At 45.3% G+C, this 12,680-nt stretch overlaps 1 protein-coding gene across 2 annotated transcripts; it reads left to right on the forward strand.

The window, feature by feature from the left end:
- The first annotated feature begins 1,966 nt into the window (after positions 1 to 1,966).
- On the forward strand, positions 1,967 to 8,423 carry hoxb8a (homeobox B8a). Of its 2 annotated transcripts, none has more exons than XM_026326134.1 (2): positions 1,967 to 2,966; positions 8,011 to 8,423. In XM_026326134.1, exons 1-2 carry the CDS (start codon positions 2,534 to 2,536, stop codon positions 8,421 to 8,423), a joined length of 846 nt encoding a protein of 281 aa, XP_026181919.1. In that variant the 5' UTR covers positions 1,967 to 2,533. The 2 variants fall into 2 exon arrangements, with proteins under 2 accessions (XP_026181919.1, XP_026181920.1); XM_026326135.1 differs by having other exon boundaries at positions 1,968 to 2,966; positions 8,014 to 8,423.
- The last annotated feature ends 4,257 nt before the right edge of the window (positions 8,424 to 12,680 follow it).

The raw sequence follows: 12,680 nt of genomic DNA on the forward strand, positions 1-12,680 counted from the left end.
AAATGTGAAAAGCGCATACCCAGAGACCTTTCTTTGCACTGCATCAACGGTCAAATCAATTCCCTTCATTGTTGAGATGTTTTAATTAGTGTACACTTGATGTGAAGCTTAAAGACGCAAGAGCTGAACCCCAGTTCTTGACCCGCAGTTGTTTACAGCCACATGCGCCTGTAAAGTATTTCGAGGCCGACTGTTGCCCATAGTGTTCATTGTACAGGAATGACCCAACAACAGGCGGTCTGCTTATTTACTGCTCTGGTTTTGACAGCACGGCTGTGTTGACACTGGTCAGAGAATGGGACTGTTTTGCGCACCACATTCACATCTCACCACGGAGACAGCAGTTATCACAATCAAACTGTTTACTGGAAGTGTGAAGCCGGGCACGACGAAGTTTCAATAAGATCATATTGTAGGTAATAAATTAGAAAAATACTGCGGCAATTCCTTCTCTGAAAGTTGGGCATACAATCAACTGATTTACCACAACACAGTGTGTAATTCAGGCGGGTGCTAGTAACGCTTGGGCCTCTCGTATCAGCGCTATATAATCTAAATAAATTAAATTCGGGTAATGACGCTTTTATTTGGTGAATATGAGCTCGCAGTGAAAGCGAAAACAATCTGTGGCAGAAATGAAACGATGGCTCCAAAATGAAATAATATTACAGAGTCAAAAGATGAACTTCTCATTTCTGTTGTACCTGTAGGACCCTAATCCCTCAGATCTGACTGTGGGCAGGTTTCAGGCCTGTGGTGCACGTAAATGAAATCTCTGTCCAGTCTTTTTACGAGTCTCGGTTTGTTCGACAAGACCGAACTTAACCTTTCCGCAACTTATCACTGCTAGAAAACCCTCCTTCTCCTGCCACCTTACACTCCAGCAGAAAAGATGGAAAACAGAGCGAAAATGACAATTAAATATTGGGCATAGATGAGACATTTACGGTCGCGCAAAGGATGCGTCATAAAAACACCCTTTTTGTTTCTCTGCTGCGGAGACGTAAACAAGCGAACTCTGCCCCTCCGCTTTATGGACCTTTATAGTTTGTTAAAGCGTTTACAGCCACTTTCTACTAGCCTATTACCCTCCCAGTTCTCCTTGCATGTTTATGGAGATCATATTTATAAAGGTATACCATGATCAGAAAGCAGACGTTCAGGTCCCGGTGCTCGTTCACGAGTGGAACACAGCAAAGGCTCCGGGAGCTGTTTTTTTAAAACCTCAATTATATTTATAGACTAGTACTTGTTAAAACCGATATCAATTAGGAGGCAATGCCCTGCACTCTCTCTCCCCTCCTTTCTCCACAGTATGTGTCAACCTCTCTCGCCCGGGCTCCCTGACATTTTCAGGCCTCATTCAATTCGCTTCTATGCTTCTATCCAGACACCCTCTCCTGTAAGGATTCAGGGCGAGGAACGAGAAGACGAGAAGGAGCAATTAATGAGAGAGATGCTGTCAACGATACAACCCCCCCCCCCCCGCACACAGGCTACATGTGACTGCGTGCGTGCTTTGGGTGTGTGTGTTTCAGTGTGTTTCACTTGATCAAATGTGAAGACTCGCCTGTTTCTCCTAATTTCTAGCTTGGTGCTGCACCTATTCTCTTTCTCTTCGTCTTCTTCTTGTCCTCCCTCCTTCCTTCTCACTCCCTTTGCTTCATCACAGGCGCGCGGAGCTCCTGAGCCGACGCCGGGAGATTATCATCTAGGCTAAGGCTACAGGCGCGTGCGGGTACAAGCGCAAAAAAAGAAAAAAAGAAGAAAAGTGTAATGGACTTTAAGTGTGTGTGCACTCGTGCACGTCTGTCTATGTGCGTGGAAAAGCCAATGGGATGAAGAGCTGATAATAGATGCAAATTATCCCTGAAACCGACACACACACTCATACACACAACACACACCACACACACACACACACCAGGGCCAGGAAGAGAGAGAGAGATAAAGAAAGAGAGGGAGAGAGCGCGCGCAAGAGAGAGCCAGAGAGAGAGGCAGAGAGAGACAGAGAGAGAGGAGAAAAAATATGAAACAACTCATTTGCAGAGGAGTAAATCACGGAAAACCCGTTTGAGAGCGCGACAGGGCTCCCGCGTACAGCTTTAACACCGGAATTGTGATGCGCACAAGCCCTTCCTCCTCTGCTTCTCCCTCTTCTTCTCCTTCCTCTTCTTTTTCTTCTTCGCTGGAGATTTTATGGAATCGGTGTGATTGTTGTTATTGTTGTGGTGGTGGTGGCTGTGGCTGTTACTGCTCTGGCTGGCTGCCCTTACCGTTATCCACATCGCAACCAGCTCGTCTGTTGTGGCCGTGAGGGGGAACACCACAACAACGGTGACCGACAGTGGCGGCAGACCTGCCTCACTTTCTCCCTCCCCTCCGTCTCTGTGTGTCAGTGTTTCTTTGCTTCGACCCGCACGAAACAAGCAGGGGAAAAGAATTACACAACTGAAAGTCGCCGGTCGCTTCCTTCAGCCCCACTCTGACTCTGTCGAGCCGAACACAAACAACACAAAGAGCCACAAAAAAGATGAGTTCATATTTCGTCAACTCGCTTTTCTCTAAATATAAAAGCGGGGACTCTTTACGTCCGAACTACTACGAGTGCGGGTTCGCGCAGGACCTGGCCGGCAGCCGGCCCACCGTGGTGTACGGCCCGGGCTCCGGCGCCACCTTTCAGCACGCTCCGCAGATCCAGGATTTCTACCACCACAGCGCCTCCACGCTGCCAAGCAACCCGTACCAGCAGAGCCCCTGCGCGGTTACGTGCCACGGCGAGCCGGGCAACTTCTACGGATACGACGCCCTGCAGCGGCAGACGCTTTTCGGGGCCCAGGACGCTGATCTGGTCCAGTACAGCGACTGTAAACTGGGAGGTGCGCCGGGGATCGGCGGCGAGGACGCAGAGGGAACCGAGCAGAGCCCTTCACCGACGCAGCTCTTTCCCTGGATGAGGCCGCAAGGTGAGGAAACGGGGAGACTGACTTCAAGGCTTGTTTTTTTTTATCATATGCCTAGTTCAAAGCATTCCGCGCTCTACCCCAAAAGGTGAGTGTCCATGTCAGCAGCACAGCTGCTCCTCCAGGAGGGGAAGACAGAACATGTAGGCACAGAAATGTGGGAAAAAGTTGAAAAAGTGGGTTTAAAGCAGCAATTTAAGCTTGATGAAGGCTTTCTTTTGTCTTCCCTCAAAAGGAGACAAAGGCAAGTTTATGGTTTTATTGGCAGCACCAAAACTTGTGAATGACTTTAGGGTTTAATTGCCCCGGCCATATACTGAGAGTGAATGGTCGGAAGCTCAGTGAGAGAGAAAAGCAGGCAGAGATAGGTGAGACATGGTGGAGCGGGGTCAGAGGAGAGAGAAGTGAACCTCAGACACCTCTTCATGAGAAACCCCATTCCTCCCCAAAATCCAAGACCCTTGCTTACAGCAGATAGGAAATTGTTGCTGGAGGCAGTTGTTTCCATCCACACAGACTCATTTTAGACATGCAGCTCTGACCCACTGAAACTTTTACTGCTTTTTCTGCTTTTACGACCTGCCTGTGGTCTCCGGGATTATTTGTCTACACGGTGGCCAGTTCCCAACAGGGTTAAAGCAGCAACTATTGCGTGAGCGTGTGCGTGTGTAGAGAAGAAAGAGGAAAGAAGGGGTTTTTTGCGCCTTCACAGAGTGTGTGATCGCTGATCTCGCAGGCCTGTGTGAGATCAGAATCATCCCTCAAGTGATGTCGTGTGGTTCACATTGGAGCTGGTTTGCTTTTATATCTTGTATGTGTGTGTGTGTTTGTGTGTGTGTGTGTGTGTGTGTGTGTGTGTGTGTGTGTGCGCGCGCGCGCGCATGTGTTTGTGTGTGTGGAAACACCTAGTGGTTTTTTGTGTGGTTGTGGCGTACTCTTTCCTGTGAATATGGATCAGGGCCGATTGGTTGAACTCGATCGCGTTGTAAATCATACCAGAGAATTAAAAAATGTAAATGTGAACTCGCATTATATGGAAGCCGAGTTTATAATTATATAGAAAGCAATACCACAGCGAGACTGATTATGCATCAAGGCATTTGGAGTGTAAGGGAGAGAGAGCGCGGTGAATGGATTGACATGTATAGCAGCCTATTTTGTTTGAGGCCATATTTCTTGCGCTGTGCTGTTGTGTGTGCGTGAGTCTGTGTGCTTGAGCGTGCGCGTGTCGTTCTGTGTGTGACAGAGAGGGTTTATTGCTTATGTTCTCGGTTGTATTTTTTAAAGTGGGACTGCAGACAGGGGTTTGGCCTGTACAGGACTTTTGTGGCTTCATGATTATGATCATAAAATAGAAAAAAGAATAAATAAATAAATAAACAACAACCGAGCTGCTTCTCTCCATCCTTACACGCCTTATTCTTTTTCACACACCCTCCACTACAGTTAACAGTGATCATAGTAGCTAATTTATTTTTACGCACGGTTTTATAAGATTAGGAAAACTGGTCCTGCAGGCTCGGTCTGTGTTGTTCCATGTGTCTGTATCTGTACTGAAGGCTTCCTGTTTGTTCGTCCAGTATATTTTCGTCATTTACATCTTTAAATCCTCGGTTATATTTCCCTAACACTCATCTACCCCGGCTCCCTTGTGTGTGTAACAGCTTTGCAAACCATTCCCAGCTTTCAGTACCACCGGTCGCACTCAGGTGCGCGGCTGAGAACGACTTCTTAAGGGCTTCAACGATGACAGTGATTAGTCGATTGATTAATAGTTTCTAAACAGTATTATCGAGTTTAATGGCGTGCCGGCGCGGGTGGAGGCAGCTCCGATCATCCGGGGCCCGAAAAGTCGAGTCAAAACAGGAAACCAGGCGTGTCAAGCCGTGCAGCCCAGCACCGCTATGGTCCGGCAATGTTCTGTGCGCACGCAGTTACAGCCCGTGCACTGTCTGATGGGATATTATCGTTTCTCGGTGAGAGGATTTATTAGATAGCCTATAGTAGCAGAAAAAGGCGGATGTGGATAAACGGGACAGTGGAGCGCAGAGACGGAGGTGGTTATCCTCTGAAATTTTCCTTTAATGAGAGGGGTGCTTTTCATGAGTTGTATTATGAGATGGGATATGACCTCCTCCGCACCCCCACTCCTTTTATCTTATAACCCAAGTACGGAAGGAGACTCCCAATCACCGAACAGGCCCTGAAATACTCTTGGGGCTTCATATTCGAGATTGACTCTAAAGTCGTGAATATGAGCCATTTCCGACTTTCACCGCGGCGGCTGGAAATCTCCAAAGACTCTTCTCTGTTTGGATTTAAAAATGAAAAAAGAGAATCCAAATCTGATTAGGCCCAAGAATGAATGTATGTCTGAAATTGTGTCAGTGTCTTTTTGCATTGGCATCTGTTTGTCGAGTGGAAACCTCGTTTCTCCGTCCTCCAAAATGTCAACTGCCAACTGCCATGCATTTGTTTAGGGCTTATTTAATTGGCTTTGTAAAGGTTTCATATGTAATAGGTCTTAAAAATGCTTCATAATCCCAAGGCTTGTATCGTTTTCCCAGGCTATAAAGGAGCATGAAATCCTTTGGCTGACGTTACAGCAGGAAAATGCCAAATACATGGTGAAAATGTTCGGATTTATCGCCACAGGCAGTCTGACCCATGTAATGCGAAGGGGGAGAGGCATGTGACCAGTGCCAGGCTGTGACGCAGCTCGGGTTGCGGGTTAAATTCCCTAATTTGCAAGTTGGTGTTCGCATCAAAGCGTCCGTGCTTTATTTTATCCAGGAGAGTGTTTTTCATTTCCCTTAATTCATTACTGGTGACAGCAGCGAATGTGGCGCCCACTTCCTTTCCGTCCCCACAGCACGAAATCACGGCGCCAGCCCTGTGACAGATAATACATACAAGACATTTACATCACTTACAACTTCATGCATTTCCATAAGGACTCCCTTGTCTTTTTCTTCTGGCTGTTTTAGCATAAAGAGCGGCTCTGTGCTCACACACGAACACTGTGTGGAAATCTAATGGGACCAACCGAGTCACAGCACTTTGTTCGAAGGAAGAAACCATCATTAAGGGCTTAATTTCGTGGCCTATATAACAGATACCTGCAGGCCTGGCTACATATATAATGTGATAAGTGCAGAGAGACAATACGAGACTTCTATATATGATTACAGCGACAAATGGGCTTCCATCAAAGTTATCTTGTTTAATTTAATCCACAAACTTTACTGTTGTTTACTGTGTGGCCTGTGTGTGTGAGGGCCTGACCCGCTTCATCATCACATAGAAATAAATATCCTTTCTCTCCTTTCTGTAAGAAATAGGCAGTCCCAGGTTGGAGTGTGTTTCCTCTACACTGTTCTTTTTAGGGTTATAAACTCTAATCAATACTAAACTTCAGCTGGTCACGCAGAATCCTAATGTCCCCGCGGATCAGTGGTTTAGAAGCAGCAGTTTTTACTTCCGAGCTTTATGACGGCTGACATATTTTGTGAGTGGCGTGCAGCGCTCCCTTTTTATGGCACAACAATCAAAGAGAAAGACAAACGCTTTTATGGAAATATGATCACTTTCACAAATGACCTGTATGTAGAAACAGCCAGTCTCTCCTTATACTGAATTAACTTCTGGTTTATTAGGAGCCGAGTAGATTTTAAACGAGGAAGCGCACTGAACAAATGTTTTTTAGTGATTAAATGTGTTGTTATATTTTTCAGTCCTGCCTCCCAGGTCAGAACGTGTATTTATATGATCAGATATTTTACAGTCCTGGTTCAGGGGAGGAATTTCTAGTTATAGATTTATGCTTAGTAATTAAACACACTTGTTTCCTCTCTGTTTGGCCAGTGTGCGCGTACAAAATTCAACCTGACCTTGCGCTTTGTACAACTGTGCGTTAATTAAATTATATCTACTTATGAATTTTCTATTGCGTGTGTTTCTTTGCTGCGCTGTTTGCAAAGTTGTGAAACCAAGAACAAAGACGCAGCGGAGTGTGGTATTACCTGATGGTTTCAGTAGAGGCGAAACGCTTTCAGGAATCATTTGTCTTTATCTTCACTTTTCACTGTTTGCACTGTTTCTATAATTAAAAGTCTTTCTTCGTCAGTGGAGGCAGCTCTCTTTTGATCTTTAGCTGTGCGGGATCATTTTTCTCTTTTAACAGTGTTTACGATGTATTTATAGCATAATCAAATATTTATGTTCTCTCCTGTAAGTGCTCAGTAGATTTGTCTTTGTTATGTAGTAGTTTTTATAATGGCTGCAGTTGGCTGGTGGTGCGGTGTTAGTTCCTGGACTGAAAGGAATTGTGTGTCTGTTGCTGGACTCATGTTTAAAGAGTTGTTGAAGTAATTGTCTGTGTGTGTGTGTGTGTGAAGAGGGGGGTGTGTGTGCGGGGGGGGGGGTCTTTAATGGACCCCTGAACGTTAAACGTTAAAGTCACATGAGAATGGTGTGATTTTATAACACATTCTCTAATCTTAAAATTTGGAAACGCCGATTTATGCTATTGTAATATTTCTTATTTATTCATCCATATATACTACAGCCTGTCCATTTGAAATCTGTCTGTTCCAGCAAATGCGTAGTCGAATGTTAGTCAAACAACCATGGAAGTGATTAGCATTGGTCTGACCCATAACTTTAGAAAACCTGCACCAGCCATCACTTTAAACGAGTTTATTGTCATCAATCCAGATTTGATCGCCTAATCAATGCCTGATTAGAATGACTCAATTCAATAAACATAGTAAAGGTTCCCCTGTTATCTGTGGCTGCGTGACATGAAGCCATATGAAGTGGACATCTTGAGTTCGTTAAGGATTTTTGACATCCCATTACACGATAAATCCAAAAGCCTGCAGCTGTACACCAAAACAATCTTCAAAAACAATGCAGGCTAAATTTGATCACAGCCACCTGTTTGGTTACTGAGTGAGGGGATAATGTGAAGGACTGTGATCAAATGTAGGAATGTCTCTAATGATGCCCCCTCGTGTCTCCTCTTTCCCCAAACCCCCACCCCCAGTAGCTGCGGGCAGGAGGCGGGGCCGACAGACCTACAGCCGCTACCAGACCTTGGAGCTGGAGAAGGAGTTCCTGTTCAACCCCTACCTGACCCGGAAACGCCGCATCGAGGTGTCACACGCGCTGGCGTTGACGGAGCGGCAGGTGAAGATCTGGTTCCAGAACCGGAGGATGAAGTGGAAGAAGGAGAACAACAAGGACAAGTTCCCCAGCAGCAAGAGCGAGCAGGAGGCCGTGGAGAGGGAGAGGAGGGAGAAGGAGCTGCGGGAGGGCGGAGGAGGAGGAGGTGGTGGAGGAGGAGGTGGAGGTGGTGGCGGTGAAGGAGGAGGAGGCTCCGTGGCGGTGGCGGGCACGGCGGGGTCACAGGCCTCCGTGAATGAGGACTGCTGCGAGAAAACCCACAAGCAAATGTAAAGCAGTGAAGTTGGGGGGTGGAGGAGGGGGGGGGGGGGGGGGGGGGGGGGGGTTAAATTGTGGACAAGTGAGGGTGGGCGGGTGGTGGGGGCTGTTTGTGTCTTTACTGAGGCCATTGGACTGCCCCGCTTTATCCACGGAAAGAAAGCGGAGTCTCCAGAGGGCTGAGCTGGACTGACTGGAGGGGGCTCGCGCCTCCGTTTGCTGGTTTTAGTAAAAAAAATAAATAAAAAATGACGCAATGACATAAGAAAATGAACTCTAAAAAACAAGATTGATGAGGGGGTGGATCAAACAAACATAGTCTACTCTAGTGTATAAAACAAACAAACAAAAAAAAAAAAAAAAAAAAGAAGACAGAACAACAATAGCTTCCTTTCTTTGTGGAACAATTATTGTGGAAACATTTCTATATTGTTAGAAGTTTATCATTAACAATTTTATCTTTGGCAGCTGTATAGTTTTTAAGTTAAAATGATGATGGTGCACTTTTTACTGTACTTCTCACTTATATGTTGTTGTTGTTATGGCAATGATTGATGATGAAGATGATGACGTAGCAATTAATGAAATTTCCAACAACATGAAACTGCCTATTTATGCCGTTTTAGTAGATCGGGTCTCTTTTTTACACACTCTAATTGTTGTTTTAGTTTGTTTTTTGGTCGATGGTGTTTGTTTTTTGTTGTCTTCCTTTTTTCTCTCTTTTGGGTAAAAGCATGCGCACAGTGCCGATAAAAAGAGAACATTCATAAAAATAAAAAAGGAGAAAAGCGTAATAAACATGTTGCTTTCTGTATTTAATGTGAAGCAGAATTCTGTTGTGAGTCAGCGAAGGTTCCTCTCCTTTTTATCCACACTTTCTCCCCATCCTCTTCTTCCTCCTCTCCTCGCTGCCTTCCCCCTTCCCTGTGTCTCTCCCCTCGCAGTACACGCTGTCAGCACCCAGACTGATAAAACCGTTCAGTTCACAGGCCAAACATTTAAGCCTCGACTCGGAAACATCCCCGCCCACCACCCTTCACACACACAGTCCACATCCAAACATCACTTTATTTATGGGCTGCTCCTCCACCTCCACTTACATTATTACAGGCTCTATACACCGTCTTTCATCATAGTCATGATGACGACTTGAGTTCGGATTGTTGTATGGGAAGATCAAACACACTAAGCATGCATATTTACCTATTCATATATATCTTAATACAGTTCGGAGTTAAGAGAGGAAGTGCCAGTGTTATCCAAGCGCTAAATATTTCATTGCGTTTTCACGTGTTAATTGGACGCACGTTTGGTCTGAGGGGGGCGAGCTAAAGGCAGTCCAGCATCTCTGAGACTGGTTTCTAGGCAGTGATGCAGCAGGCGTCACACACACACACACACACACACATCCTGGGCTGTCTCCGTCATCTGGACACAAGCAGACAGGCAGGACATAAAACGCGCATTTGCCGCTCCGACCGTCAGCTACAGGAGTGTTGTTCAAAATAATGCCGCTCAGGAGCGTATGTGCAATGCTGTCCTTGCTCATATCATTTTCCTCCAACAAACTGGACTTTGGGGGTAAAAGTGGTGGAATGGCAGTTTATGCTGTTCAAAGAGTTCTGTGGTTTGGTGTAACAACAACCTTGTGGGCTAATATCAAATTCGACATTTCAGACTGTGTCACGGGCACGCGTTTAACAAGAAACATAGGAAGACACGACAATGAGACTCCAAAGTTGAGTCAGTGCATGGATAGATTTAAATATTTACGCTGTCCTGAGCCACAATTTGCCGTTGGGCCCCTGGTGACACCCTAACACAATGTGCTACACATGAGGGCTTCATTACCTACCCAGAAACTTGATTTAGGATTATTCACCACATGGTCATATAAAATATTACAGGAGTTGAAACTACATTTTGACATTGACAGGTTCTGTCTGCATGACATGTTAGACATGTCCAATCTAAAACAGCATAAACCCATTCCAGTGATGAAGCCCTCTAGTGGCCATGTTTATTGCCTAATGTCGTGGTGTGACAAAATCTTCGGAAGGAAGAGGTCAGGATGGAAAGATGGGTTGACAAACTTTTCACATAGTAGGCCTATGTTCATTTTCTGTTTTCCTGCTGACCTTATTTCTTTTATCATGACCTCAATACTGCTATAATCTTAACTACATGTTTATCACTGTAGTAATGAGCCTTATTCAACTAGCCCCCCACCCCCAACCCATACCACGATCTTTCTCTACACCTCACCAGTTGTTTTTGTGCCAAGCTTAGCCCTGCTTTTATTTTTCAAAAATGATTTAGCTGTTAGTGTGTCCTATAGCTTTTCTTCAGTTCACAGCCCTTCTGTACCTGCGTGTTTTGTTTTTGTGTTTTCTCAGAGGGCAGGGATAAACAGGCCATTTAAGTCAGAGGATCTGTCTAACAGACACACAATTAGGTGCCAATGACCAACACATGTGATAGAAGCCATTTACAATCAGTACTATCCTCAGTGCCACCGTCCTAAACTCCTCCATTCAAATAGCTGCCAACCTCACACTTCTAAAACTGTACAAGTAACAAAACAGCACATTTGACAAACTTCAACTTGGACTGTTTGATGTACATTTAAAAACATATCCGCAATGTAGACAGATTGTAGGCCATGTGAAGTTAGGCACTGAGCTGTTAAATCCAGTTGCCACTGTATGAATAGTCATGGCACTTGCCCTTTTGAGAACTGAACTGACTTTGAGACAGCAAAACAGGAGAGAGTAAAGGTAAAAGCTATCCAATCTTTGCTCACATGGGCTTACCTTTGTGCAGAAAGGCAAAGCAAAGTGGAGTGGAAAGGTTCACCCAATTCTGCCACTGTTTTAGAATGAAACAAACAAACCATGTCTTTCTATTCCTATAATTGTCCCACATCCTTCCCGTTAGAAAAAATCAATGGAATTTAACGCATAACTCCTCTTTGGACTGTTAAACATTAGGCTCAACACAGAGATTTAATCACTCAGCTGAACTGAGGTGGGGAAAGGTCAAAGTCATGAGTGCGGATCTAAGCACGGAGCCGAGAACCTGCATGCCAGGTGAGTTTCCCCTGGGAGGACCCAGGACTAGGAAACAGAACCGATTAGATGTGAGCTCAAAGGCGGGGGTGGTTTATTTTGAATGGCCTGGAGAGCAGGGGCACGTTTTCGTTTAAATGTGCGGCTCCTTTCTTTCTTCTAAGAATTTCTAATAGATTCTGGGATTTGTTTCTTCTCGGAAATATCCAAAACCTATCCTGATCTGCTTCAAACCCACTCAGAGTTTTGGTTTTATACCTAGTTTACAGCACCCATATTTCAGTGTTCATGGCATAGTCGGGGAGCGAGTGTGCAGTTCTTTGTGTTTTGGTGATTAGTTTTAAAGTGATAAAGGTTCCTCACTCTCTGTAACACTGTTTGGGTGTTTCTGTCTCAGTGAGTGCTCAGCAGTGGCAAACACTGGGGCGAACAACAGGCTATGTTGTCTGCTGTGTGGGACCTTCTATTCTGCCTGTGTGGCCTCTACAACATGCAAGTGGGGACCAGATGCGGAAAACACCTCTTCCTTTAGTTGTCTCATCAGCTTTACGCACGCAGCTCTCCACCACTCCGCGTGCAATCATTATCACATGTAATGGTGTTTTCCGCTTTTTGCGCTTCCAGCCTGGTAAGCAGGGCAGTAAAAGACTGGAGTGGATGTTTGTACATGCACACGATGATTAGTGGACACGTTCCGAGCTGCTGCGTATTGATTGTGTAATATAGATTGTATTGTATTGTGTGTGCGTGCCCTTTATTCAGTCTCTCTCTTTTATGCAACATGCAAGTGTGTGTATCTGTGTACATGTATTTATTACCTTGTGTGGACAAATGCCATCGTTGTGAGGACATTTTAGTCACGCTCCTGAGTTTTGGGGTTCAGGTCACTTTGAGTTAGGGTAAAGCTTGGGTTTATACACTCAGTCGGGATGCTTAAGGTTAGGCTAAGGGCTAGAGAGAGCATTATGTGAATGTGAGTGGCTTCAAAGTTGTAAAGTAGAAAACACACGACTGTGTGTGTCTGTGTTTCAGCGGTCACTCCCTGTCTCTGCCATTACAGTATCTGGAGGAAAACTCATCAGCTATTGGGCATCTTCATATCACGTGGACCCGCAGTCACGTGGTTCCCTGGGCAAAGGAAGGGAGGGGAGGAGAAAAGTGGCGTGGGGTGATTTTTTTTTTTAAATCGAGACAGTAATACACC

The sequence above is a fragment of the Mastacembelus armatus genome, chromosome 8 (genome assembly GCF_900324485.2).
Source record: "Mastacembelus armatus chromosome 8, fMasArm1.2, whole genome shotgun sequence".
Classification (NCBI taxonomy): Eukaryota; Metazoa; Chordata; class Actinopteri; order Synbranchiformes; family Mastacembelidae; genus Mastacembelus; species Mastacembelus armatus.